This window comes from Dipodomys merriami, unplaced genomic scaffold (genome assembly GCF_024711535.1).
Source record: "Dipodomys merriami isolate MVZ:Mamm:240054 unplaced genomic scaffold, mDipMer1.0.p SCAF_82, whole genome shotgun sequence".
NCBI lineage: Eukaryota > Metazoa > Chordata > Mammalia > Rodentia > Heteromyidae > Dipodomys > Dipodomys merriami.
This window is the reverse complement of record NW_027206424.1, coordinates 5072041-5098595: the sequence shown is the minus strand read 5'-3', so window position 1 is coordinate 5098595 and position 26555 is coordinate 5072041. Positions and strand designations below refer to the sequence as shown.

Sequence of the window (26555 nt, the reverse complement as noted above, 5' to 3'; positions counted from 1 at the left end):
GGAGTGCCTTCGGTGTCAGGAGAGCATCACAAGGGCAAAGACCTGCCCAGGGAGGCCCCCTGGAGCAGTGACCACAGCGGGCTGTGGAGCCAGTGTGAGATGGCCCTGCCACCCTTCCCCACCCACGTCCGCCCTGAAGCCCCAGAGGAAGAGGCCACAGCCAGCCTCACCTTGGAAAGCTCGTCAATGAGGCTCTGCTGCTCCAGGATCTGGAGCTTCAGGAAGTCAATCTCTCGCTCATCCTGACTTTGGTCAAGGTCATTTAAGGAGCTGGGCCTCCGGATGATCCCAGCTCTCTGCCTCTGAAATGCCAACAGTGATGGGGCTGAAATGGATGGAGGGATGCGAAGGGCCTACCCCGCTGGCCGTACCAGCTGCTCAGGTCCCCTGTCCAGGCCCAGGAGCAGCCAGCTGGAGAGGCTGGCGGACACGCAGGCCTGGATCCTGGCCAATCCCATGGTGAGCGGCAGACTGGGCAGCCAGAATACCACACATGGGCATCCATAGCCTCCCAGAAAGCCTGGCCACGCAGGGGTACCGCTACGCCCTGAGTATGAGCCATCTGTACCCATTCTGTTTCATGTCCCATGCCTATTCCAGACTCACTGCTACTTCAGCTCAGGTTTGAAGAGATGCGGAGGGACACACCTGTGGGCTGGGGGACTGAGCTCACCCGTGGGGGGGAGACTGAGGGTGCTCCTGCCCACCCCTGGCCCTGCTCCCTCTGCCTCCCCCTCGCCTGCTTCTACACCTGCCCCTGATCCTCTGTCCAGTCTTCCTAAAACTTCAGGCCTGAGGAACACACAAACAGCACCTGCGCTGCAGTCTCCTCCCTGTCAGTGCTCCAGGCCAGGCCAGCTCCCTCCTCTGTCTCTCTCATGCTGGAGTTCTGGGGTCTCTGTTACCTTCATCTGGGATTTTCAGAGCCGACAGCTGTCTTTCCCAAGCATCTTGTAGGCAGTGGGGAGGGTGTGTGGTCAGCTTAGGGGCCCTGAGGACACTAGGCTCTACCTTCGCGTGGTTGTCCTTGCTTGAGGCCTCACACCTAGCGCTGGCTGGCCTTGCTTCCTTGCCCACAAATACACAAGAGACCAGACCCTGAGCTTAAGGCCCAGATGCCTGAGCCCCGCTGGTGGCTTGTTAAATCATGCAGTCACACAGAGAAGCAGATGTGTTGCTGTTCTTAAATCAGAGATGTGAGGGGCACTGCTGGCGGGAGGCCCAGGCCACTCCCACTGACCTGCCTGCCACTCACCATTTCCATGTTCTCCTGAGTGACAAACTTCAACTTGCTTTCTATGCGTCGTAAAGTGTGAGACAAGTCTTCGTTTTTCCGAGTGAGGCGTTTGTTTTTTTCTAGCAATGGCTTATACTGACTTTCAGCTTCTCTTAAACGTTTCAACTGAAAAAAAGTTAGTTGCATAATGTGAGTTTCTTTACATGATGGGAAATTGATATGGCCTCTACACAGAGCCAACAAATTGAGCAGATTAAAGGCCTGTGCCCCATCAGAAAGAAAAGACGAGCCGGGCGCTGGTGGCTCACGCCTGTAATCCTAGCTACTCAGGAGGCTGAGATCTGAGGATCGCGGTTCAAAGCCAGCCCGGGCAGGAGAGACCGTGAGACTCCTATCTCCAATAAACCACCAGAAAACCGGAAGTGGCGCTGTAGCTCAAGTGGTAGAGTGCTCGCCTTGAGCTGAAGAGCTGAGGGACAGCGCCCAGGCCCAGAGTTCAAGCCCCACGACCGACAAAAAAAAAAAAAAAAGAAAGAAAAGACGAAGAGGAGGAAGAGGAGGAGGAGGAAGAGGAGGAGAAGGAGGAAGAGGAGGAAGAAGAGGAAGAAGAAGGAGAAGAAGAAGGAGGAGGAGAAGGAGAAGAAGAGGAAGAAGAGGAGGAGGAAGAGGAGGAGGAGGAGGAGGAGGAAGAGGAGGAAGAGGAGGAAGAGGAGGAGGAGGAGGAAGAGGAGGAAGAGGAAGAAGAAGAAGAAGAAGAAGAGGAGGAAGAAGAAGAAGAAGAAGAAGAAAGAGCCTGTGACCACAGGGATCAGGTCCAGGACACATTCAGAGCTCTGCATGTCCAGTGCTTAGGTTCCTTCTGGAAAGTAGAGTAGACTTTGTATCCAATCTGCACCATCCTCCTGAGTGCTTGGGGTTATCTGACTGTGCACAGTACCTAGTGCAAAGTAAGTATTGTGGGAACAGTTGTTTAGAGAATAATGGCTAAAAACAGCCTGTGTGTGCTCAGTACAGATGTAATATTCAGTGTTTTTTTGGTCAGGTGTGTGTGGTGGTGTGTGGTTGTGGTTGTTTACCTGGTACTCAAGAGGCAGAGGCAGGAGGATTTTGTGTTTGAGGCTTGCCAAGGCTACACAGGGAGGTCCAGAAAATGGGCTATAATATTTTGTCTCTGAACATACACACACAACTGGCTGTGCCCAAGGGCCAACTGTATCTACAGAGTAAAGCATGGCAGGGCTGTAGGTAGAGTCCACCGGCTGCTGCCCTCCACCTGACCAATGTCTAGGTGAATTAGAAGTCATTTTCCGTCTTTAGACAGGGATGAAGGCTAGTGTGTTACCATAGGAGCTACTGTAAAATAGAAGAAGCCTCTTGCTTCTCTGAGCTGTCCATTCACCTTCTGGGAGCTCAGGTCACTGGAAAGTCTCAGTGGCGCAGCTCCGTGGAGGCCAGCATCTTCCCATATCAAGACACATGAAGAATTCAGGCTACCTTTGCCCCACAGGTACAGTGTGTAGAACAGCAACCAGCAGGGTGTGTGTGGTGGTGGAGATTGGCCCCCAGCGGCTCCTGAAGGTGAGGCTTTCCTTGCCGGAATGTGGTCCCTGCCATCCCAACACCTCCGCCGGCCACTCACAACTCACCAGCTCATTCCTCTCTTCCGACAGCAAGGCGTTACGGTCTTCCAGTTTACGAATGATGGCACTTAGCTCTGCGATTTTAAGTTGGAAGCGCCGGGCATCCTTTTCATCCAACTGCTGTTCCTAAAACAAAAATCAACTGCAAATAACTGTTCTTAGACACAGGCACAGAAACCTGCGCAAACTCCAACTACAGAAACCAAGTCCCTATACATGGTTATGGCCTTGGCTCCCAAGTGGCTGCAGGTGGCCTGGCCCCTCCTGGCGGGGAGCCCATGCATAGCAAACTGCATGACGGGGACAGGACCGAAGCAGGAATGCCAGAGGGTGGGAAGGTGGAGGCAGGGGTGGGAGTGGGAACACGGGTCAGGACTGGTGGCATGCTTTCCTGGCACTGCCCCTGCCACACAGGCTGAAGACAGGAGAAGCTGCTCCTTGCTGACTTTCTCAAGCTGCTTTTCCAAGAAGTTGCTCCCTGAAGCTGAGTTTGTAAAAGGTCGCTCTGGAACTGTGGGACCATGGGAGCTGCATTTGACACTGGGGAAAGCTTTTGAGCCCATGTTTGATCCCTTTAGAGTTAGCACAGCATTTCATGCAGCACCAGATCGGAAGGCTGGCTCTGACTCAGCTACACTGTTCACAGTATGATCACAAATGCTCTTGTCTGTTCTGTTGTTGCTATGTCACTGGCCCAGGACTGGCTCAGCTCAAAATTTTGTCTTTAAGCAAACAAAAGGACATCCAGCAAGAGTTCCTCATTCAAAGGGTGCAGGAGAGGCTAGGGACTAAAGGCCTGAAGGGATGGCACTGAGAGGACATGGTAGATCACCACACAGGAATCTGAATGAGGCACAACATGAGATGGATGGACTTACAGCCATGAGGCCACTGGCTGCCCTGATCAAACCAGCATCATCAGCAGTCCAAGGAGTGGAGAGGCATGGAGGGGCACGGTCACATGGGAAGCAGGGATGGTGATGGAGATGTGAGTGTCAGAGACAACCACACGAGGGGCTAAGCCAAAGATGTGGGCCACTGTGGAGCCACAGCCCGTGCACGCAGGGACAGAAGCAGCATATGCTTGGAGCTCATCCTTCTCCAGCAGCCATAGGCAGGAGCAATGACCAGCAAGTGCCAGGACCCTCAGCAACCTGGGACCATAGTGGGGGCAGGTGGTGACAAAGCAGTGCTGTGTTGAGAAAGGGGAACAGCCTGTCAGCCCTTTCGGCCTGAGCCAGATAAGCCCAGCCAGCCGAGGGCACTGGGAGCTGGAACTCCAAGGGCGCTGCCATGCGGGACGGAATGGCCACAGGGTGCTCTGTGCCCATGGCCTGGGGCTGACCGGTTGGTTGAGGCCTGGGGGTGCTTACAGGGCTTCCCGAGTGGTCTGAGGCGTCTCCTGCACCGCTTGCATAAGGAAGTTCTCGTCTGGGGCTGCCCGGGTGCCTCTCAGCCTCTTTGGCCTGGGAGAGCTGCTCATCTAGAGCCTCTTTCTGGAGCTGCAGTCTCTGGGCATGCCCGGCTTGTACCCCTAACTCTCTCTCCAGCACGAAGACTGCTCTGTCTTTAAATTTTATCTCCTCCATCTACAAGGAGAACAGAACACAATCACACGTGCAAGCAGGGTACAGATCTGCGGTTACCATAGAAATGGGCAGAATGGCAACAGGAGGGGTCTCCCTGGCAGCAGCCCTGCCCGTATCTCACTTTGGGACCAGAAGCAGAAGCAGACATCTCAGATAAGAACCAGACACTCACACTACAGGCTGTGCTCAATGCCTAGTCATGGGCCACCTGGGCTCAGCCAGCATGCCCTGATACTAGCTAGGGCTCCCTCCTCCCTGGTCTCAGACTGTGTGTGCCCCTGTATGCCAGCCTGGATCACCCAACATGCTGCTCCCATCCACACCGTACTGTGTGTTCATGGGGACACAGGTATAAGCTGTCTGCCTCCGACTGCACACTGAGCAGAGCAGCCGGTGCCCTGTCCTGCCCACACCTGATCACAGGAGGCCATGATGGGACAAGAGGAGGTGGCTGAGGTGTGGCCACAAAACTGAAATGCCACATGGCGAATTCTGGCAAAGCTGCCTTTCCTCAGAGCCTTGCTGGCAGCCAAGGCTGTCAGGGCAGGGCACCTGCACAGTCAGATGCCACTGAGCGTCTGTCCTGCCCAGGGCCTGCACAGACTGGCCAGGCTGGTCACGGTGAGGTGTTGGGGGTGGGGCTCCTCAGCTTCCCCTCCCCCCTAAAGGGCAGTGTGCCCTGTGCCCAACTACCAATGGCAGCAGAAAGCTCTTTTGAATGAGTCTGTCACCATATCTGGGCCTCTCACCTGGGCTGCCCCAGGCTCCTGCTGGCCCAAGGGGGGCCCTCCCTGAAGCAGGGAGTCCCATGGAGTCCATATGAAGAGTGCTACATCTGCAAGAGGACGCTGTGTTTGGGGATGAGCAGCTCAGGTCAAAACGTATTTCCATATATATATACATACACACACACAGACACACACACACACACACACATATGTGAACATATACAGGGTTATGTGCATATATACACAAACATATTAACTGAAGTACGGGATTCACAGGAAGATGCCAATGGTATAACTCCTTTGAAAAACTAACTTACAGTTCAACAAAATGAGTACCAGGAAGCTACAACATGTGTTTTCTAGGGGTGGGTACATGGATGGAGAAAAGAAGGATGAACAAAGGCAGTTCTCATATTCAATGTACATCTGTGAAACTGGAGTTGGGTAACTTGAGGAGATAGATGGGTTGAGAGAGATGGGGATAAGAGGGGTGACAATGATCAAGATGCATTGTACTCACAAAGTAACATGTTGAACTCTAACCCTCTTGTACAACTAAAGACAGTAAAATGTATAAATTAGTTAAAAATAACATTTACGCCCTCTCCTAAAAGAATAACATCAAAATTCATGGCTTAGGTGTTCATTCTAATAGCTTAATATCACTATCATAGATGAGCTCTATGATGCTCAGGAAATATTTCAGGTTATGGGGTGCAGTGGCCCCTTGTTGCTTCGCTTACTGTGTGAGGTTAGATGAGTGGTCACGTCAGCCTTCTGCTGAAGTTGGCTTAGAATGGAGAGATGCAATGTCCACCTACCCTGATTACAAAATCTGGGCAAGCTGTGAGTGGAATGGGGTAAAAGAACTGTGTAATTGCTGATTTCTATGTATGGAGCTCGGAGTACTGCCCCAAGAGCCTGCCCTGTCAATCAGTGACACGCCCCACACCTAGACTGAGAGCTAACAGCTGTCCTCCCAGTGTGCCGGCACTGAGTTTACAGTACAGAACTTCAAAAGCTGAATGCAAGTCCTGGAAGGATGGGACAGTGTGTCATCTGGGATTCAAATACCATCCATGTCCCTCCTCACCATCTCCTCCATTCCCTCCCAACCATGAGTCTGCTTTTCCCAAAAGAAATCAGACATTGTCAGTCCATGGCTGCAACTCTCCAGGAACAAGAGTCAATTCTTACTAGAGCCCAAGGGTTGCTGCACAAACTCCGCGGCCACCACCATCCTGCTACCCTTCCCCACTCCCAGATACAGGGAAACCAGAGGAAGGGGCCAGGCCAGGCTACACCAGAACAAGGGCTTCTGAGCCCGGACTCACACTGCAATCAGGGCCTTTGAAAGTAAATACATGCCTAGAAACTTCCTCTTCCATTCACACTGAGTGGTTAGTGTTAGACTCCTCCCTGCTCAATAATAAGCAACTGAGATCTACAATATAACTGGATATAATAACCTATATAGGACTCTAGGCATCACACACACATAGTCAGACTAAAGGAGGAGATTCTTAGGGGATGACCCCAAAGGTGTAACTCCTCTGAACATTTATAAGGCTGTTTACTGAAACAAATTCTAGGAAATGGAAACATGTTTTTATTGTTGTTGTCAGTGGTGGGATTTTTTTCTTTGGGGGTGCAAGGAAGGGGTACAAAAAGGGAATGAAGAAGGATGAACAAATGCAATCATGATATTCAGTAGACACTAGAAAATAGCTATATAACTTGTGGGCAGGAACAGGAGGGAGAAACTTGGAGAAAGGAAAGGAAGGGGTGATATTGTCCAAAAGGAAATGTACACATTACCTGAATTGTGAAAATGGTAACCTCTCTCTATAATACCTTAATAACAATAAACATTTTTAAAAAATAAGCAAGCCAAGCACCTGTAGCCCGTAATCCTAGCTAGTCAGGAGGCTGACATCTGAGGATCATGGTTCTAAGCCATCCCAGGCAGGAAAGTCCATGAGACTCTTATCTCCAATTTACCAGAAAACCTGAAGTGGCACTGTGGCTCAAAGTGGTAGAGCATTAGCCTTGAGCAAAAGAGCTCAGACAGCATCCAGGCCCTGAGTTCAAACACCATGACCGACAAAATAAAGGAAGGAGGAGGAGGAGGAGGAGAAAGAGGAGGAGGAGAAGAAAGAGCAGGAGGAGGAGGAGGAAGAGGAGAAAGAGGCGCGGTGTGCAAGGGAGAGGAGGGATGCAAAGACTAGAAGTCAAGAACCAGAGCCAAAGCATGCTTGTGACCATCTGGGAAAGAGCCCAGAGAAGCTGGACTGTTCTGCAGCTGGTGAAGTCTCCCTCTGAGGACCCTGCAGGAGGTGACCGGGAAGGGCAACCTCTGCTAAGAAGTTAGGCCTTGCTGTTAAACACTAAATCCCATCAAGATAAGCCACAGGCTCCATCCAGGTCACTAGGAAGTCCTGTCCTTCCCAGGAGGCTGGCACCCTCCACTCACGCCTGCACTGGCAAGCAGGGTTGCTGAAGGTGGTAGCAACTCACAGTTTAGGGTGGTGGAGGGAGGGTTGGAGCAGGGGCACTCTGGAAAGGGGGAGGCATCTACCAGGTATAGAATAGAGGCTTCCATGCATTCATCATGGCCAGGTTGTATTGACCTCACAATGACAGGGAATTCCTGAAACACCCTGGGAAGGCCTACGGTGATGCAGCCTGGTGGCCCCTATGGCAACCCTGAAGTCCTGGGAAAGAGGCTAGAAAGATGACTGCGTCTGAGGTCTCTGAGTCCTCAGAACTAAGAGGCGCAGGGTGAGTGTGCGGGGAGAAGAGGGTGACAGGGTGCAGGGTGAGTGTGGAGAGAAGAGAGGGTGACAGGGTGCAGGGTGTGTGGGGAGAAGAGAGGGTGACAGGGTGCAGGGTGAGTGTGGGGAGAAGAGAGGGTGACGGGGTGCAGGGTGTGTGGGGAGAGAAGAGAGGGTGACAGGGTGCAGGGTGTGGGGGGGAAGAGAGGGTGACAGGGTGCAGGGTGTGTGGGGAGAGAAGAGAGGGTGACAGGGTGCAGGGTGTGTGGGGAGAGAAGAGAGGGTGACAGGGTGCAGGGTGTGTGGGGAGAGAAGAGAGGGTGACAGGGTGCAGGGTGTGTATGGGGAGAAGAGAGGGTGACAGGGTGCAGGGTGTGGGGGGGAGAAGAGAGGGTGACGGGGTGCAGGGTGTGGGGGGGAGAAGAGAGGGTGACGGGGTGCAGGGTGTGGGGGGGAGAAGAGAGGGTGACGGGGTGCAGGGTGTGTGGGGAGAAGAGAGGGTGACGGGGTGCAGGGTGTGTGGGGAGAAGAGAGGGTGACAGGGTGCAGGGTGAGTGTGGGGAGAAGAGAGGGTGACAGGGTGCAGGGTGTGTATGGGGAGAAGAGAGGGTGACAGGGTGCAGGGTGTGTGGGGAGAAGAGAGGGTGACAGGGTGCAGGGTGTGTGGGGAGAGAAGAGAGGGTGACAGGGTGCAGGGTGAGTGTGGGGAGAAGAGAGGGTGACGGGGTGCAGGGTGTGGGGGGAGAAGAGAGGGTGACGGGGTGCAGGGTGTGTGGGGAGAGAAGAGAGGGTGACGGGGTGCAGGGTGTGTACGGGGAGAAGAGAGGGTGACAGGGTGCGGGGTGTGTACGGGGAGAAGAGAGGGTGACAGGGTGCAGGGTGTGTGGGGAGAAGAGAGGGTGACAGGGTGCAGGGTGTGGGGGGGAGAAGAGAGGGTGACGGGGTGCAGGGTGTGTGGGGAGAAGAGAGGGTGACAGGGTGCAGGGTGTGTGGGGAGAAGAGAGGGTGACAGGGTGCAGGGTGTGGGGGAAGAGAGGGTGACAGGGTGCAGGGTGTGTGGGGAGAAGAGAGGGTGACAGGGTGCAGGGTGAGTGTGGGGAGAAGAGAGGGTGACAGGGTGCAGGGTGTGGGGGAAGAGAGGGTGACAGGGTGCAGGGTGTGTGGGGAGAAGAGAGGGTGACAGGGTGCAGGGTGAGTGTGGGGAGAAGAGAGGGTGACAGGATGCAGGGTGTGGGGGGGGGAAGAGAGGGTGACAGGGTGCAGGGTGTGGGGGGAGAAGAGAGGGTGACAGGGTGCAGGGTGTGTGGGGAGAGAAGAGAGGGTGACAGGGTGCAGGGTGTGTGGGGAGAGAAGAGAGGGTGACAGGGTGCAGGGTGAGTGTGGGGAGAAGAGAGGGTGACGGGGTGCAGGGTGTGGGGGGAGAAGAGAGGGTGACGGGGTGCAGGGTGTGTGGGGAGAGAAGAGAGGGTGACAGGGTGCAGGGTGTGTGGGGAGAGAAGAGAGGGTGACAGGGTGCAGGGTGAGTGTGGGGAGAAGAGAGGGTGACGGGGTGCAGGGTGTGGGGGGAGAAGAGAGGGTGACGGGGTGCAGGGTGTGTGGGGAGAGAAGAGAGGGTGACGGGGTGCAGGGTGTGGGGGGAGAGAAGAGAGGGTGACAGGGTGCAGGGTGTGTACGGGGAGAAGAGAGGGTGACAGGGTGCGGGGTGTGTACGGGGAGAAGAGAGGGTGACAGGGTGCAGGGTGTGGGGGGAGAAGAGAGGGTGACGGGGTGCAGGGTGTGGGGGGAGAAGAGAGTGACGGGGTGCAGGGTGTGGGGGGGAAAGAGAGGGTGACGGGGTGCAGGGTGTGTGGGGAGAAGAGAGGGTGACAGGGTGCAGGGTGTGTGGGGAGAGAAGAGAGGGTGACGGGGTGCAGGGTGTGTACGGGGAGAAGAGAGGGTGACAGGGTGCGGGGTGTGTACGGGGAGAAGAGAGGGTGACAGGGTGCGGGGTGTGTACGGGGAGAAGAGAGGGTGACAGGGTGCAGGGTGTGGGGGGAGAAGAGAGGGTGACAGGGTGCGGGGTGTGGGGGGGAAAAGAGAGGGTGACGGGGTGCAGGGTGTGTGGGGAGAAGAGAGGGTGACAGGGTGCAGGGTGTGTGGGGAGAGAAGAGAGGGTGACGGGGTGCAGGGTGTGTACGGGGAGAAGAGAGGGTGACAGGGTGCGGGGTGTGTACGGGGAGAAGAGAGGGTGACAGGGTGCGGGGTGTGTACGGGGAGAAGAGAGGGTGACAGGGTGCAGGGTGTGGGGGGAGAAGAGAGTGACGGGGTGCAGGGTGTGGGGGGGAAGAGAGGGTGACGATGCAGGGTATATGGGGGAAAAGAGAGGGTGACAGGGTGTGTTTGGAGAAGAGGGGGTGATGGGGTACGGGGTGTGGGGGGGGAGAATAAAGGGTGATGGGTACAGGGTGTGGGGGGGAAGAGAGGGTGACGGTGCAGGGTGTATGGGGGGAAAAGAGAGGGTGAAGAGGAGAAGAGGGGGTGATGGGGTACGGGGGGTGTGTGGGGAGAAGAGGGGGTGACGGGGTGCAGGGTGGTGTACAGGAGAAGAGGGGTGACAGAACCACGTACCAGCCTGCGGATCTCTCGCTCACATTCCTTCTTGATTCGCGTGATCTCCTCCTGGTGTAAGTGGTACACACTCCTGATCTCTGCGGCCTTCATCTTGTCGGCCTGGATAGCAATGGTCAGAGCCTCCTCTGCCTGCTTCTTGGCTCCCTTGAGCTCCGAGATCTCCTGCTGCATCTTCACCTTCTCCACCTCGAAGCCCTTCTTAGCCTCCTCCTTGGCCTCGCATAAAAGCACTGTCTTGACTCTGTCGGGCGCACCGTCTCGCATGGTGCTGAGCAGCGCCTGCAGCCGCTGGTTCTCGTTGTCCTTGATCTTGATGACCCGCAGCAGCTCGGCCTCGTGCTGCCGGAGCAGCGCCTCCCGCACGGCCTGCAGCTCCTTCATCTTCTCCTCGTGGAGCTTGCTCTTGAGCTCGGTGACCAGGACCGCGTGCTTGCGCTGCTCGTGCTCACGAACCTGCCTCAGCTCCTGGCTCTTTTCCCGCTCCACTCGGCTGACCTGAAAGACAGGAGAGACCAGAGTGGCCGGAGCCCTCAGCAGCCGCGCCTGGGAGATGGCCGGGTCCCCAGCAGACACATCTGCTGGGAGGTTCAGAATCTCCAGCAGCTGCACCTGCTGGAAGCTGGAAACTGCCTTGCATTCTGTAACATGTAACATGTCAATTAAAACCCTAATCAAACCTTGGTCAGCAGCATGGATATGTTCCCATAGTCTCTGCAGCACGTGTGGTGTTCTAGGAAAAGTCCCAGCACCACGTGGAGCAGGGGCCCTGAAGAGTCTGCACCCAGGCTCGGTGCTCAAGTCAGCCTTTGCCCAACCCTGCCAGTGCCCACTCCCAGCAGCTCACCTTCTGTGTCACCCCTGGTGACCAACCATCCCCACTGTATATGCAGATGATCCCTGGTCTCAGGGGCTGGAAAACACTGGGACGGCTGAGCAGATTCTCATCCCAAAGCTTATACTAAATGGTCTCGGTCCCACAGCCTGGCACAAGTATCCAGCTGAACCCCGATGTGCCCATCTGCCCTGCAGGCAGGGGAGATCTCGGTGCATTTAGGATATAGGCAGATGGAAAGAGGGCCTCCCTCCACACTCAACCTCATTCCCCGGCAGACCAGTCTGCAGAGAGCTCTGGAACTGGGGCACCAGCCCCCCACAGGCTGGCAACTTCATGCTTGGTATTCTGCATTCTTTCCCCACCCAGCAGTAGCTCTGGTCCCCAACACCTGGGCCTGCCCCTCCCCTCCTCCTCAGTCCCTTCCCTCTCGGGGAGGGCCCCCCCTCCTCTTCCCTCTGTCGAATGTCATGCTGGAGAACATGGCCTGCACCTCTGCAGTTCTAGACACTGCTCCACAAGCTGCTCTGTTCTCATGGCCCAAGCTGCCATACCACACCATTCACCACCCACAGTTCACCATGATGTTCTGACAAAAGCTGACTTACAAAAGGGAGGCTCCCCCTGGCGCACAGCGTGGGGTCCCACCCAAGGTCAGTCATGTGTCCCTAGCTTTAGGCCTGCGGTGAGGAAGTGTATTGTGGCAGAAGCAGCTGGCAGAGCAAAGCCATTCACCTGGTGGCCAGACACAAAGGAGAGGAAGAGAAAGGGCAGGTCTCACAGTCCCCTTCAAGAAAAACTCCAGTGACTTGGAAGACCTCCAGCTGGATCTCGGCTCCACCAACTCCCAGTAGATAGCAGACCCTAATCCCGGGCCCTCTGGGGACATACAGGACCCAAGCCTGGTTTGCTCACTTCTGACTGTCCTGCCCCTTCCCGGGGTGAAGGAGGGGTGCTCAGCCTTATCTCCCCTGTTCTCTATCACAGCAGTCATGCTGGTGGGTAGGTGCTCCTGGGAGGGAGCAGGTAGAGAGGACAACGGGACAGCCCTGCAGCCAGCTGTGACCTACCCACCAACATCCCCAGGGCACAAAGGCAAAGTGTAAGACAACCCAGCCACCTGGGTTCTGCTTCAACAGGTTGGGCAAATGGCTTCCAGCAAAGCGTGTGGCTGAGTGGGCTCCCATCCGGAACACAGCCACAGGTCCTGGAAGTGGGGCAGGACTCCATGACTGTGGCTCCCCATAGACAGTTCTGCACCTGGAGAAGTTGTTGGGCTGGTCTCCCTGCCCTGCTTCTGAGTAGAACCCACAAGAATACTTGCCAGCACCTTCAAGTTCTAGGAGTATGGCTACAGGCCCCTGTGAGTGCTGTCCACACTAGCGCCAGCAGCAATCTGGGCTCCCAGGCTTCATCCACATGCTCCAATGAATTCCTTCCCCCTTTCACTGCCCCAGCTGAAGGGCAGAGCTGTCTGCTGGCCCATGAAGCCTAAGTGGTATAAGGTTTTTCTAGTGTTTCTAGGAATCCAGCTGCTCTCCAGGAACGTAAAAAACATTGTTCCATCAAACAAGCCCTTGAAGCTCATACCTATAACCCTGTCTACTCAGGTGGCTGAGATCTGAGGATCAAGGTTTGAAGCCAACCCAAGCAGAAAAGTCCTTGGGATTCTTATCTCCAACAAACTACTCAGAAAAACCTTGAAGTAGCACTGTGGCTCAAGTGGTAGAGAGCTAGCCTTGAGCACAAAGAAGCTCAGGGACAGTGCCCAGGCCCTCCAGGACTAAGAGCCATCTCTCTGAGCTCCCACACTGATAGCCAGCCTGTAGCCATGGTGACTGAACACCTGACATAAACAACTCAAAAGGAGGAAGGCTTTATTGTGGCTCATGGCCCCTTGATTCCCCTGCTTCTAGGTTCACATGTGCTGAGTGGGCAGGAGCTTCCTTCCACCTTTGTTCCATTCAGGCTTCTGGCTTACTTCTACACTTGGGGAGGTCTTACCTACTCAAGCGGATCTTCCCTGGAAACACCCTCACAGACACAGGGCTTGCCAGTGACCCAGGCATATCTCTTAACTGGTCACAATGACAGTCAAGGTAAGTGTTCCATCACACACGCCTGGCTCCTGGTGAACCCTGGTTGGGGTGCAGGATATTGGCTGAGGGGAGGCACAGAGCTGCCCCTCCAGAGCAGAGAGGTTCCTGATGCACTCAGGGCCACAGAGGCATGGGCTGCTCCCAGTTCTTTTGGGGATTTTCCCTTCCCTTGGGTGATTTTTGTCCTTCTGTGGGCTCTGGACAGTCACTCAGGACTGTGGCTTCCCTTGGCTGTATTGGCTTCTGATGAAAGGGAAGATAAATGCTTGAATCAAATTGTTGAGATAATCAATTGTTTCCCTGTCAAGCTCAGAAGGTGGCCAATTAACTGTTCCCTTGGTCACATCTGGATTTAGTGCACTTGTTGATCTTGCTCTCTGCACATCTCATCACTGAATGGAAGCTTCCTATCTGTGGCTGGGACACCTCCTCAGGAGGCTCATGAGTCGGCATGACTTGTCCTCAAAGTTCCACAAGCTCTGCTTGAGAGACAGCCTGGGCTCCCGGCTCCTTGTTGCATTTTCTGCACTGACATGTTCTCTAGTTGCTCTGAATTTCCATGGGGAATTAGTTCCAAGTTGGGACCTAGGCTGCTGGTTGCTCCGAGGCAGGCCACTGTGTAAGGTCATTCTGTGGATGAGCCTCATCATCTACTCATATTCTTACACTTACCATGTAGAAGAGTAAATAACGTGTAGATCCACATATATAACCATGTTTATACTATGTATATGGATACCACTATGCATGGGTTATACACAAAAAAGATTAGATATGTAATTACTCCATATATATATATATGTATATATATATATATATATACACACACACACACACACACATATATTGCAAGTTCACTTTGAGATTTACAGTTCACATTTAGGATCATAGAGCTTCAATTCTTCTATTCAATCTTCTAGATTACAGCTGACTGTTTTCTCACACTAAGTATCTTTGTTTTCAAGGACACAGAATTGATCACGTTCACAATTCTCACTTCCTTTACATACATTGCACATACTTTTTTGGAACACAATTGTTTTGATATTAATACTGACAGCTGAGGGCTGAGAATGGTCCATGTCCTTCCCCAGCTATACAGGTGCCCCCCCCCCTGCACACCACCTCCAAGTGTTCCTCTTCTCTGCACACCCACCTCCCAGCTGTGCAAGTGCCCCCTCTCTGCACACCCACCAACCTCAGCCCCTAGGCTCTACACTCTCTCCTGAATTTGTAGCTAAGCAATTATAAAGTATTACCTCATTTCCACTGGGCTTGCTTAGGCTGCCTTAAACAAAGGTGACCTCGGCAGGTGCAGTGCTCCCCTGCAGAACTGTCCTCTCTCCCATTATTCCTTCTGTGACCTTCACAACGCAATGCCAGTTTTACTAGATATACCATCCTTGCCTCATCTGTTTGAGTAACATAAATTTATTACTGGTTTTGTGCTAGCATTAATAGTGTTCTCAAATATTTGATAACTATCCAGATTCCCTTCTGTCAGGATCCCTGAGCCAGGCCTCTGCACTTCCTCTTTCTGGATGGTTACTTGAGTGTGTTCTGGTTTGGAGCCCGGAACGCAGTCCTGGCACGTGGCACCTTCTGCAGTGGCTGGTTGCCTTTCCTGCTGAGGTCACAGTGGCAGTAGTGTTTTCCTGTTTCCTGGCCTCAGTGTCCTCAGGAACTTGTATGGTCTATGGGTTCAGCATCTTTCTCCATCTTCAATATTAATCTTTGCACAAGTCATTTTCATGTCTTTGTTTTTTTAGTGTTTAATTTTCTCTCATTTTCACTTTCTATTTCTCTAAGGTATTTGCAGTTGAGCATATATGCTCTTACGTTCTTTCTAGTTTAGCCTTCTACAACTGGTTTCATTTCTAATTTTGGATGTCCTGACACACTGTTTTTGCATTTTTCTCATTCTGATTTATGTTTTATGTCTTATGTAATGTTTTGATATCTGTTAGCTCCATGTGGCATGTTGTTGCTGTTCTTGGGACTGCCATTCTGCTTCCTGCCCTTTCTCTTTGAGTACTGTGAGATCTGAGGGCTCTGTTGGTCAAGTTGTCAGCTCCGTCCCCTGGACCCTGACCCTGAGTTGGTGTCGTGCCACCTCATGTCATACCTCTTCTTGCTATGGCAGGCAGGAGTCCAGGACAGTTTCTATACCCATCCCCATGTCTGCAGGAGGCTGGACAGCAGCAAGCCTTGTGGCACAGCCTCCCTGCATCCCACGAGGCTCCAAGGGATGAGCTGAAGACCCACAGGAGCGTTGCTGATGCCTAAAAATGCCTTTTAAAAGACATTTGGACACCAAAGACAGAGTGCCTCTCCTGGCCAGTAGTTCCTGCTGTGCCCTACCAAGCCCTGCTAAGTTACTTAGTGCTTTATGCACCTGGCACTGCCTAGCACTGCATTAAGCAGGTGGTCAGCCCTAGCCCATGTCAAACTTGGTCCCCCCAGTGCCACTGGTCAGAAAGCCAGCCCTTCTCCAGGCAGGTGACTACCTTGCACCTCCTCTCTTCTCTCCTGGGAATGGCCACAGATGAAGACCCTCAGCCCTGTGGGAGTCTTTGTTCCCAAGTGCCTGTGCAGCTGCTAAGGGACAGGCTGGAAGGTCAGTGAGGCAGTGTAGGCTGGCCTGGACATCTGCCCAAGCCAGAAGATTGCATTCTCCCCCTCCTGTGATCATCCTAGTTGGAAGGAACACTGATCACTTCCTTTAGGCAGCTCCTCTCCCATCCCAACCCCCCTCTCTCCTGACATGAGGTGGGCAGGAAAAGGTTGCTGATGGCTTCCTATGTGCAGTTCCTCCCCAGTCCTCCCCTACCTTCCCATTCCTCCTGACTTGGGGTGGGCAGGAAGAAGGGAATAGCAACAGGGAGAAGCTGGGGAACAGGTGCCACTCGATCCTGGTTCAGGATGTTGCCCAACACCCTGCTGCACTGCTGTCCTGGGGCGACGGTGACTGTGATGAGGCCCCCTGACACAAGGGCCAGGGGTTCCCAGCACCGACCCCACAGAGGCTTTCCCACCTCAGAGACCAGCCACGGCCTTGGCTTACATCTCACTCCAGCTGTGGTTTCATGCACACACTTCCCTCAAACCACCATCTTGGCCTGAGGACACCTTCCTTAAACCACTCCTGGTTCCCTGGTTCTTGGAAATGGCCTTCAACTTCTTAGAAGTCACCACAAATATCTATATATCCTGATCATACTCATTAGAATAATCATTAACCCCTGTGCATACAAGTGCCTAGACTGGAAGCTCAGGGACACCTGCTTGACTAGACAAGACACCTGTCCTCTCTTTCCTTTGGGGTGCAATATCTCTTGATAATCAATTCTTCTCTAATATAATCTGGCTTTTGTTTAAATATCCTCTGATAAAGACTCATCTGTGAAAAAGATGGAGCAAAGGGTGAACTAATTCAACAGTTGATACTCACTAGACTGTGATAAGGCACCCTGGTTGTAAATACCTGACAAATGTGACTATCTTGAAACTAAAGCAGCACCCCGCCCTCGGGACTACTTCCTTATGGTTTGACATTTTAAAATATATTTATCTACTGTTCCATTTATGTTCCTATGTAACAGTCATGCTACCCTCGCTCAATACTGTGTTTGGCTTCTGTAACTTCCCACTTGGCCTGCACTTGCAGGAAAGAACCATTAGAGACTTTCCACCCTTTGGACAAACAAGGACATAAATATTTGAATAACAGGAGTCTTGAGAACCAGTTCAGGATTACACTTGGGGACTTGCTGACCCAGTGTAGTCACCCACTGGCTAATAAAGACTTTCTGTTGGCTATATTCCGTGTCTATGTGGTCTCTCCTGGTGGTTTACCTCACAACAAGACACTATGTTGGAAATGAACAATACAACTTGTGGGGGAGGGAGTTCAGGAGAGAAAAACTGGGAGAAAATGGGACAAGGTGACACTGTTCAAAAAGTAATATGCTAATTACCTGAATGCAACTGTAACCTCTCTGTATGTCACCTTGACAATAAAAATTAGTAATAAAAAAAAAAAAGACTCTTGTGTGAGTCTGCTCCTGGATTCTTTGGTGAAACTACTGACTTGCCATCTGTCTCCTCATCCCTAAGAAGTTAAGCCTCAATCACCCACCACCAAAGCATTTACTGCAACCTTCATTTATGTTTTTGGTGGTCCTGGGGGTTCACTCAGGGCCTTGCAGTTGTTAGGCAGGCTATCACTTGAGCCATGCCTCCAGCCCTTCTTATGCTTTAGATTTTTCTAGGGTAGGGCTTCAACTTTTTCCCTAGGCTATGATTCTTCCATTTATGCTTTCTATGAGGCTAGGATTACCTAGGATTACAGGTATTCACCACCATGCCCAGATATTTGTAGAGATGTGGGATTTGCTAGCTTTTGCATCTCTACCTCTGTATAGCTGGGTTTACAGGTATGAGCCACTATGTCTGGTCTATTGGAAGCTTTTACTCATGTAGAAACAAACATCACAGTTTTCAACAGTACTGAACTGTAACAGCTCCTTGACATTCAAATTATGTATGTGCTGTTTATCAGACATTCTGTTTCCTGCTATTGAACATTTAAGTGATTTTTAATGTCCTCATAGTATTTTCCTTTACTGATATATGTTGAACAGTGTACCGATATAAATACATTGACACGATAAATTGACTTAAATAGCTGCTGTACTTGAATAGTTTGTCCCAAAGGGGCTTCCATATGTGGTCATTTCAAACTGGTTTGCAGTGAAAGTGGGTTATAACTTAACAACACGAGCATTCTCTTGTAGCTAAGCAACAGCCTCAGGCGGGAACAGCAGCCACTCCTCGGCCAATCCCAGGCTGGGGCTCTGAAACAAGGCCCAATGACAAGGCAGCCCCACCCAGGTTTCCCGGGTCATTTCCTGTCTCTCGGATTATAAAGGCAGTTTGCAAGAGGAACACTGGGACCCAAACCCATCTGGAGTTCTACCTGGCTCCAGAAGACTGTCTTGCTCAAGTAAAATTTGTTAAATAAAACTGGCCTCAATTCTCCTTTCCAAGGAGATTTTTTTTCAAGTAAGCTAATGCATTTTTTTTAATGGATTTCACATTTGAAGATATGATTCTGATGGCCATTATATTTATGTGGTGCATTATTTTTCCTCATGTAAGTATTCACATTTATAGGCACTTAAAATTTCATTTCACATAGAAATTATACTGGTGTAAATTGTGAGTAAATCAACCTTATCCCCAGAATATTAGTCAGTTGTTCAATTCTATTTGTAATCCAGCCAACCCTTCCTCTGCTTTCTGCTTACTGGAACATTTCTTTTAGGCACCAGGGTTCTTTGAGGTAAAGAATAACTTTAAAATGCATTTAACTCAGATGAAATTCACAGAGGAAGGGCAGAGGGCTGTGCAGATGAGCTATATAAGGAGGAGCCAGGTGGGCTGGACACCTTTGAGCACTGGGATTACTGAAGGAGTCAGCTCACCAGTGTGGAAATCCACTTGGCCACAAGCAGGGTGCTGGTAAGGTAGTGTTAGAACTACAAGGGAGGGTGAGGAAGGGGAAGGGGAGGAGGGGCTCTGCAGAGGACAGGAGGGGAGCCATACAGCCACACAGAAGCACCGGATATTTGCCTGTTTCTTGGGGACCTCTGGCCTTCCCCTCCCAGAGGCTGGTGTCAAGCCACAGTGGCCTGGTCCTGTCCAGTTGTAGGGATGATTTGGGGAGAAATTGAGCCAGAGGAAGAAAAGTCCAGCACAGGCCTCTGCTCTCCATGGCCAGAGGAAGGGGAGCAGACATAGGATCAGGACAGGCCAAGGAGAATGGACAAGAACTGGAGGTGGTGGATGTAGACACTGGCCAGGCCTCAGGGGACACTTGTGGCCAAAGACTGCCTTTTCCAAGGATGGGTCACCCGTCTTGCCTGGACTGGCCATCTAGAGGTCTCCTTTCCAGTGCTCAGAAGCCAAACCGGGGTCTGGGAGGGGCTTGGTGTAGAGCATCTGCCTAGCATTCCTGAGGCCAAGCACTATAAAACAGCCAAGCAATTCACCCACATCACCCAGGCCAGCAGTCCCACAGGGTGGACAGTGCCAGACTGTTCATGAGAGATCCAAGATCTACACTCCTAGTGGTGACCACAACTTGCTGGACATACCTAACCAGGAGGGAGTGTTTCAGGAACCACTGTGCTGGGCCCAGAGCAGAAAGGACTGCTTTGCCCAGGAAGAGGAATGTGGCTCTAACAACACACTGCCGACAGGCTGTGGGGGGCTGGGGGGGGCAGGCAGGGGCTGGGGAGGGCAGCAGGTTGGAGAGCACAGCAGGCTGGAAGGCACTGCCCATGCCATAGTAGCAGGAATTCGAGTCAAAGTTGTGTTTGGTTGCTGAAGTAGCACTGTTGTTGTTTTAATGTAGAGTACAAGGCTCTGCTTCTGAGAAGCAGCAACACAATGGCTCGGAGTCCTGAGCCCTGCTGCTGGGACCGCCTGGTATAAATAAATGCTTGCTCCTCACCGACAGGGCAGGTGAGGCTGCATGGCTAGGAGCCTGTGTCTCATCATACAAGGAGCTTCTGGCACTTTCCTTTGTGGGTACAACAGCCATATGCATTTATAATGTCACAAAATGTTTATAGCTCTCAAATAAGAATTAACAAGACTGTTGAGCCCCCTAGACAGCTCAAAGGTTTATAGAGAATTTTAAATTAAATGAATGATACAATGCCCCTGAGACCCTATTCCCTGGCTGCTGAGAAACGCTCAAACCACATTTTCACTAAAAAGGATTTTTCCTCCAGCGTTGCTATTTTCATGTAAACCCCAGCAGTGAGTGCTCTAGAATTCAGGGTCGTCCTTAAAGATCAACATCTGAAGGACTATTTTCTTTCTGTGAACAGACATGAAGCAGAGTGTCTACCCCTGAGATACCTGAGCTGCCCCCTGAGTTGTCTGCCAGTGTCTGTACCAATGGTCTTTCCATTTAAATTTCACCAGAGATTGATCAAGAATAAGAAGAAACTACAGCCGGGCACTGGTGGCTCAAGCCTACAATCCTAGCTACTCAGGAAGCTTAGATCTGAGGATGGAGGTTCAAAGCCCGCCTGGGCAGGTTCACCGGTGATACTCTTATCTCCAATGAACCACCAGAAAATAGGAAGTGGTGCTGTGGCTCAAGTGGTAGAGTGCTTGCCTTGAGCTGAAGAGCTGAGGGACAGTGCCCAGGCCCAGAGTTCAAGCCCCACAACAAAAAAGAAAAAGGAAGAGGAGGAGGAAGAGGAGGAGGAGGAGGAGGAAGAGGAGGAAGAGGAGGAGGAGGAGGAGGAGGAGGAGGAGGAGGGGAAGGGGATAGAGGAAGAGAAAGAAGAGAGGAAGAGGAAGAGGAGGAAGAAGAAGAAGAGGAGGAGCAGGAGGAGGAAGACGACGACGACAAAGATGACAACTGCAACACAAGCACCACAGCTTGGGACAGCGTCTGCCCAGGCCTGGTCTGACTACTGTCCAGTCCTGGCATCTCCTGAAGGCAGGCACTCGGAGGCCTTTCTGATCATCTGGTAACCTCTGGTCATCAGAGTCCTGGTCCCACACAACCTGTTTGTGTGATGACTGCAGAGCAGGCTACCATGCACAGCGGCTGGCACTAATTAGGATAGATTGGCTCTGTTAATGGAGTTGGAGCCACACACTACACACTTTTACCAAGCTTCAGCTGGGCATAGTACTCACTCACTGTTGTTTTCCCATATCCTGGGAAAATAAGTATTGAGACTGGTTAATGGATATGATAAGAGATGTTCAAGTATGGAAGAAGTCAGCTGGATTTCTATATGTCATCAGAAATGAATTAGGAATGAAAATGGTAAGATGGACCATTTATAGTGGCATGGTAAACACCAGACACCTATGAACACAAGTTAAGAAGTCTGTCCAGGCTCTCTGTACTGAGAACACAGTATATTGAGAACAAGTTTAAACAGGCTTCAAAAATTGGAGACTACATACCATTTATGAATTTAAAGACCACTGATTATAAGCAAGCTAGCTTCCCCTGCGGTAACCTATAGAGCCAGAGCCACAATCTAAAGGAGACACTCTACAAAAGTAAAAATTGACAGGTGAATTCAATACATGAATGGAAAGGCAAAGAACCAAGACTAACTAAAAACAAAGTGAGAATGCATACTACGTGACCACGGCTTGCCAGGAGAAATTAGTGCAGGTTCTGGACAAAGGGAAACCAACAATGTGACATGGCCTCCATCCATAGCTCCTGCTGAGAACCATCCTCTGCTGCCCCTGCTGAAGTAGCCATCTTGCTGTTTCCTACATGCCCCCGGCCAGCTGATGAGGGCTGATCGGGGCTGGCTTGGGTGGTGGCCACGAGGCTCTAGTCTGGATGTGTCCTGGTGGAGGCAAGGAGAAGAAGCAGAAGAACTCGCTTGGGCCTGGCCCAGCCCGCTGCTGCACTGACCACAGCAAAGCAGGATTCAGAGTCATTTGACCAGGGGCATCATGCAGGAGGGGTCACGTCTGTGCCCACTGCACAGACTTACACAGTAGGCCCCCTAGGAAAGCACACAATGCAGAGGGTGCATAAGGCCAATCCCATACCTGTACAGAGCCTTGGCCCCTACTCTCCTTGTACACAAAGGTTAACTCTTGGTGGTTTTGGACACATGAAAGGCAAAACCATAGAACTCTTGGGAGGAAATAGGGAAGGATCTCCTGATCTTGGTCCAGGCAAAGGAAACAATTTGTAGGGCATGCTGCACAAAGATGCCATCTGTCCTTCTCAGGTGCTCTCAGACTCAGGGGACTATCTCCCCGGTCACAGCCTCACGTGATGATCACCTCCCTGGCAGTAGACACCCTCCCCAGCATTGTCTGCAGTACATGCAAGATCTGCTTGTAGGCTGGCCCTGATTTTCTTGGCATTTCCTAAACTGGTTACTGCCAGTTCTCTTCATGTTTCCAGCAGAGCTGAAGTCAATGCTCTAAACGTTTGTGCATGTATCTGACTATCTGCCCTGGGACCACTGTCTCAAAAGCCGGCCGCATCCTTCAGGCCCTCTGCCCGCTGCCTGTCACCAGCGCAGTGGGGTGAGCCCCGTCTTCACCAGTGTCTGAGGGTGTCTGCTTTTCCACCCACCCCACCGCCAGGGACCAGCAGAGGGCTACCATGCTGGTGCACACACCTCTGTATGCATTCACATTTTGGTCATCTTCCAAGAGGTTTTGGCCATTTGTACTATTTCCTGAGCCGTAATACAGAATCCTGAAAGGTGGAAGTTGGATTGCCAAATCAGGTCAGGACCTATTAGTGAACCGTGCATTCAGGTGACTCATTTTGAAACGAGGCGGATACAGTACCCCAGTCACAAGGCAGGTGCTCTCTCACTACAGGTCATGCTATGGAATGTAGGATGGTCACAGACTTTCAAAACCCACAAATAATCTCTGGTCTAGAAATCCAAAGTATTTTGTCTCTTTCCTTATGCATGGGAAATATGGAAAGCCAGACAGGCTGTAGAGACAGAGCTGTAAAGACACAGTAGGCAGGGCCAGATAGGGGGCTGGGAGAGATGAGGATAGGGAGAGATGAGGATAGGGAGAAACAGGGGCAGGGAGAGACAGGGGGCAGAGAGAGATGGGGGTCAGGGAGAGATGGGGGCAGGGAGAGATGAGGACAGGGAGAGACAGGGGATAGGGAGAGCCAGGGGGCAGGGAGAGATGTGGAGGGGCAGAGAGAGTGAGGGGAGGGGCTGACCTGCATAAGACAAGAACATGAACATTAAGATACCCACAAAGGTGAACACACAGCCCTCCAGGAAGAGGGTGCATTTTCCTTTTCAAAATTCCAAGCGGTATATAACTCTCTGTAAAATCTACAGAATCTTCTGGAATCACTAGAAGGCGGGCATGGAACAGGGCGAGGGTCCCAGCCCAGGTGCGACTCGGGAAGGACTGGGCCTCTGCAGGCAGCCAGGCCATGGCAGGGGAGCCTCCAGATCCCTCCACAGACCTGCCCGGGGGCGGCTGGGCCTGCTCTACCCCACCAGATGTGGTCCCTGGTGGCAGCATAGCCACACTCAAGCTTCCCTGTGTTCATGTGGGGCCACAGTGGCCTGTTCTAGTTGGTTCCAGCCCACATGAACACACTTTGCAGGGATCACCACTGTGCCCAAGGAGCCATGGATGCCTGCCGTGCACACCCGCACAGAGCGCTGCCACGCACAGGGCTCTCTGAGTCATCACCCTGAGTTTGCCGTTACCGACATGGCCTCTGCCCCCAGGACACTCCCCTCACCTCACAACTCCACTGTCTCCCAGAGCCCTGGCCTACGCTGCCTTGAGGATCTGGAGGCTGGAAGACAAAAACACGGCACCTCTGCAGAGGCCTGGCTCTGTGGCTATGTTACCCCACCCCCCACCCCCAGCCCGAGGAAGCACCTCCTGACTTGGGCAGGGCACTAGGAAGGGGGGGTATGTGTGTGGATTGGGGTCGAGGCCCACCTTGCTCTTCTCCTGTTGCAGCTCAATCTGGATGTCGGTGAGCTTGGTCCGCAGCTCCTCGTTGGCGGCCTGCAGCGCGGTGAGGGCCTCTGCCTTGTCCCCCTTGGCCCGGCTGCCCGCGCCCTTCTTTGACATGGTGAGGCTGGATGGCCAGAGGGACAACAGGGGCTGAGTGTCCACACCAAGCTGCTGGCAGGTGTTGCTCGGCTGTCGCTCTGCTACATTTTCTCGCTCACCTGGAGGAAAAGCACACCTTGGTGAGCAGGGTGCACATGGCCAGACACCCTAGTGCCACCTCAGCCACAGAGCCTTGACCCGAGCTGGGGCAGGGACAGGGGCACTGCTGATTCCTCCCAGCCCTGTCCTAGTGCCATGGACCCCTGCCCTGGCTGTGCTAGAACCAGCATGGCACACAGTGGCCACCCTATGCAGTGTCCCCACAAGGGACATTGTACTGCCCAGCAAATTCTTTAGTAGTGCCCAGGAGACTGGGCACTACTTTAAAGCCAGAATGTCTTACACAAGTGAGGTACAGAATAGTGACAGTCGGTATAAACCATGGGCTTCTACAGTAGAGTGCAAGGCCAGGACCCCTGGCTCCCAGGGCTGGATGTACCAGCCAAGCCCAAGAAATATCCAAAATGCCAAAAGCCCACCCAGGTGCTGGTGGCTCACCTGGCTCATGCCTGTCATCCTAGCTACTCACAGAAGGCTGAGATCTGAGGATGGCAGCTCAAATCCAGTTTGGGCTGGAAAATCCACATGATTCTTATCTCCAATTAACCACCAGAGAACTGGAAGTAGAGCTGTAACTCAAAGTACTAGAGCACTAGACTTGAAGAAGAGAAGAAAAGCTCAGGGACAGTGCCCAGGCCTTGAATTCAAATCCTATGACCAACCAAATCAAACGCTGAAAGTAAGGTCTGCCATGTTCAGAGTAGTAACACTGACAAAAACCAAGCAATGGAAGTGCCCTGAGTGTGTGGAGAGACAGAAGTCGCACTGTCACAAGTTACCAGCAACCTCTCCCCACTGCTCCTAAAGAGACAGGAACTCCACAAACCACACGCACCATATCACGGGACAGCTGCCACAGCAGAGCACCAACAAGAGAACAATGAGGAGCCAGTGGCTGGGAAGAGGCAGAAAGGAGTTTTTGTTTTATAGGTCAGAGATCCAGGTTTAGAGATGAAAATGTTATGGCAGTATGAAAATGGCTAACACTTCTGAACTGCTGGGACTGTCACTTTGACGTATTTTTTCCACCATTTTTAAAAACTTTAAAAAACAAGCAAATAGTCAGGCACCGGTGGCTCACGCCTGTAATCCTCGCTACACAGGAAGCTGAGATCTGACGATTGTGTTTCAAAGCCAGACTTGGCAGGTACACCCCTGAGACTCTCATTTCCAATGAACCACCAGAAAACTGGAAGTGGCATGGTGGCTCAATTAGTAGAGCACTTGCCTTGAGCTGAGGAGCTCAGGGCTAGCATCCAGGCCAAGAGTTAAAGCCCCATGATCAACAACAACAAAAACAAGCAAACTTCACTCTGGGAGGCAGCCATCAGCGTAGGAATTTGGGTGTGAAGACCACACACACCCAGTCCATCACACTGACACCACTAACTCCACTGGAGCCCAGAAGGCTCTGTTGAGTCGCCCTGGCATAGGAAGGCTGTGATTAAGTTGTTGTCCTTAGAAAATGGGAGGGGAGAGGTTGGGGGGGTGGACCCAGGGAGAATGTCATGCGCAGATCAGAGCAACGCTGACACAAGTTGAGGACCCAGACCAAGCCGAGAACCTGGGCCCTCCTGCTTATAGGGGTGTGGTGGAACAAGGTGACCTTGGATCCTGGCCTCCAGGACTGTGAAAGAATCAATGTCTGTTTAATCCACTCTGTCTGTGGTTCCGTCACACTCTGCATCAGGACATTTTTTTTTTTTTTTTGTCAGTCATGGGAGCTGAGCTCCGGGCCTGGGCACTGGCCCTCAGCTCTTCAGCTCAAGGATAGCGCTCTACCACTTGAGCCACAGCCCTCCTTCCAGCATTTTCTGCTTATGTGGTGCTGAGGAATTGAACCCAGGGCCTCATGCATGAAAGGCAAGCACTCTACCACTGAGCCACCTTCCCAGCAGATCAGGACATTTTAGTTAGCAATTGTGACAGTTAATCTTGACTATCAACTGAACTGGATTAAGAACTGCCTAGGAGGTTGGTGCTGCTCACCTCTGGGTATCTGCAGGGCATTTCCAGAGAGGATTAACTGAGGATTGGGGAGGCTGCCCTGAATGTGGGTGGCACTGTCCTATAGACTGGTCCTGGGTAGAATAAAAGAGCAAAAGGGCAAAGGTCACCAAGGCAGGTGCCTGCCAGTAATCCCAGCCCAGAAGGACAAGGCTAGGAGATGCTGCCTGCTGCTGACCTCTGTCAGAAGAGTGGCACAGTGCTCACGTGAGGGTCTGGGGCTTCCCTGCATAGACAGGGGCTGACCTGCAACGTTCATGCCTGGAATCTAGGCTGAGTATGCCTATTCA

General features: G+C 52.3%; 1 protein-coding gene across 25 annotated transcripts in view; it reads right to left on the bottom strand.

Annotated features, from left to right (window-relative positions):
- The window catches only part of Jakmip3 (Janus kinase and microtubule interacting protein 3), an 88532-nt gene that overhangs the window by 36215 nt on the left and 25762 nt on the right, over positions 1–26555 (bottom strand). For 7 of the 25 annotated variants that reach the window (XR_011369643.1, XR_011369644.1, XR_011369645.1 and 4 more), the window contains exons 2-7: positions 24022–24257; positions 10576–11073; positions 4251–4466; positions 2884–3003; positions 1256–1402; positions 171–302 (exon numbers count right to left, since the gene is read on the bottom strand). Coding sequence is in view for 14 of the 25 variants with exons in the window: in XM_070011426.1 (XP_069867527.1) it covers positions 171–302; positions 1256–1402; positions 2884–3003; positions 4251–4466; positions 10576–11073; positions 24022–24156 (1248 nt within the window). In the remaining 11 variants the exon portion in view is untranslated. The remainder of the gene's footprint in view (positions 1–170; positions 303–1255; positions 1403–2883; positions 3004–4250; positions 4467–10575; positions 11074–24021; positions 24258–26555) is intronic. The other 18 variants (XR_011369649.1, XR_011369650.1, XR_011369652.1 and 15 more) reach the window with 5 other exon arrangements.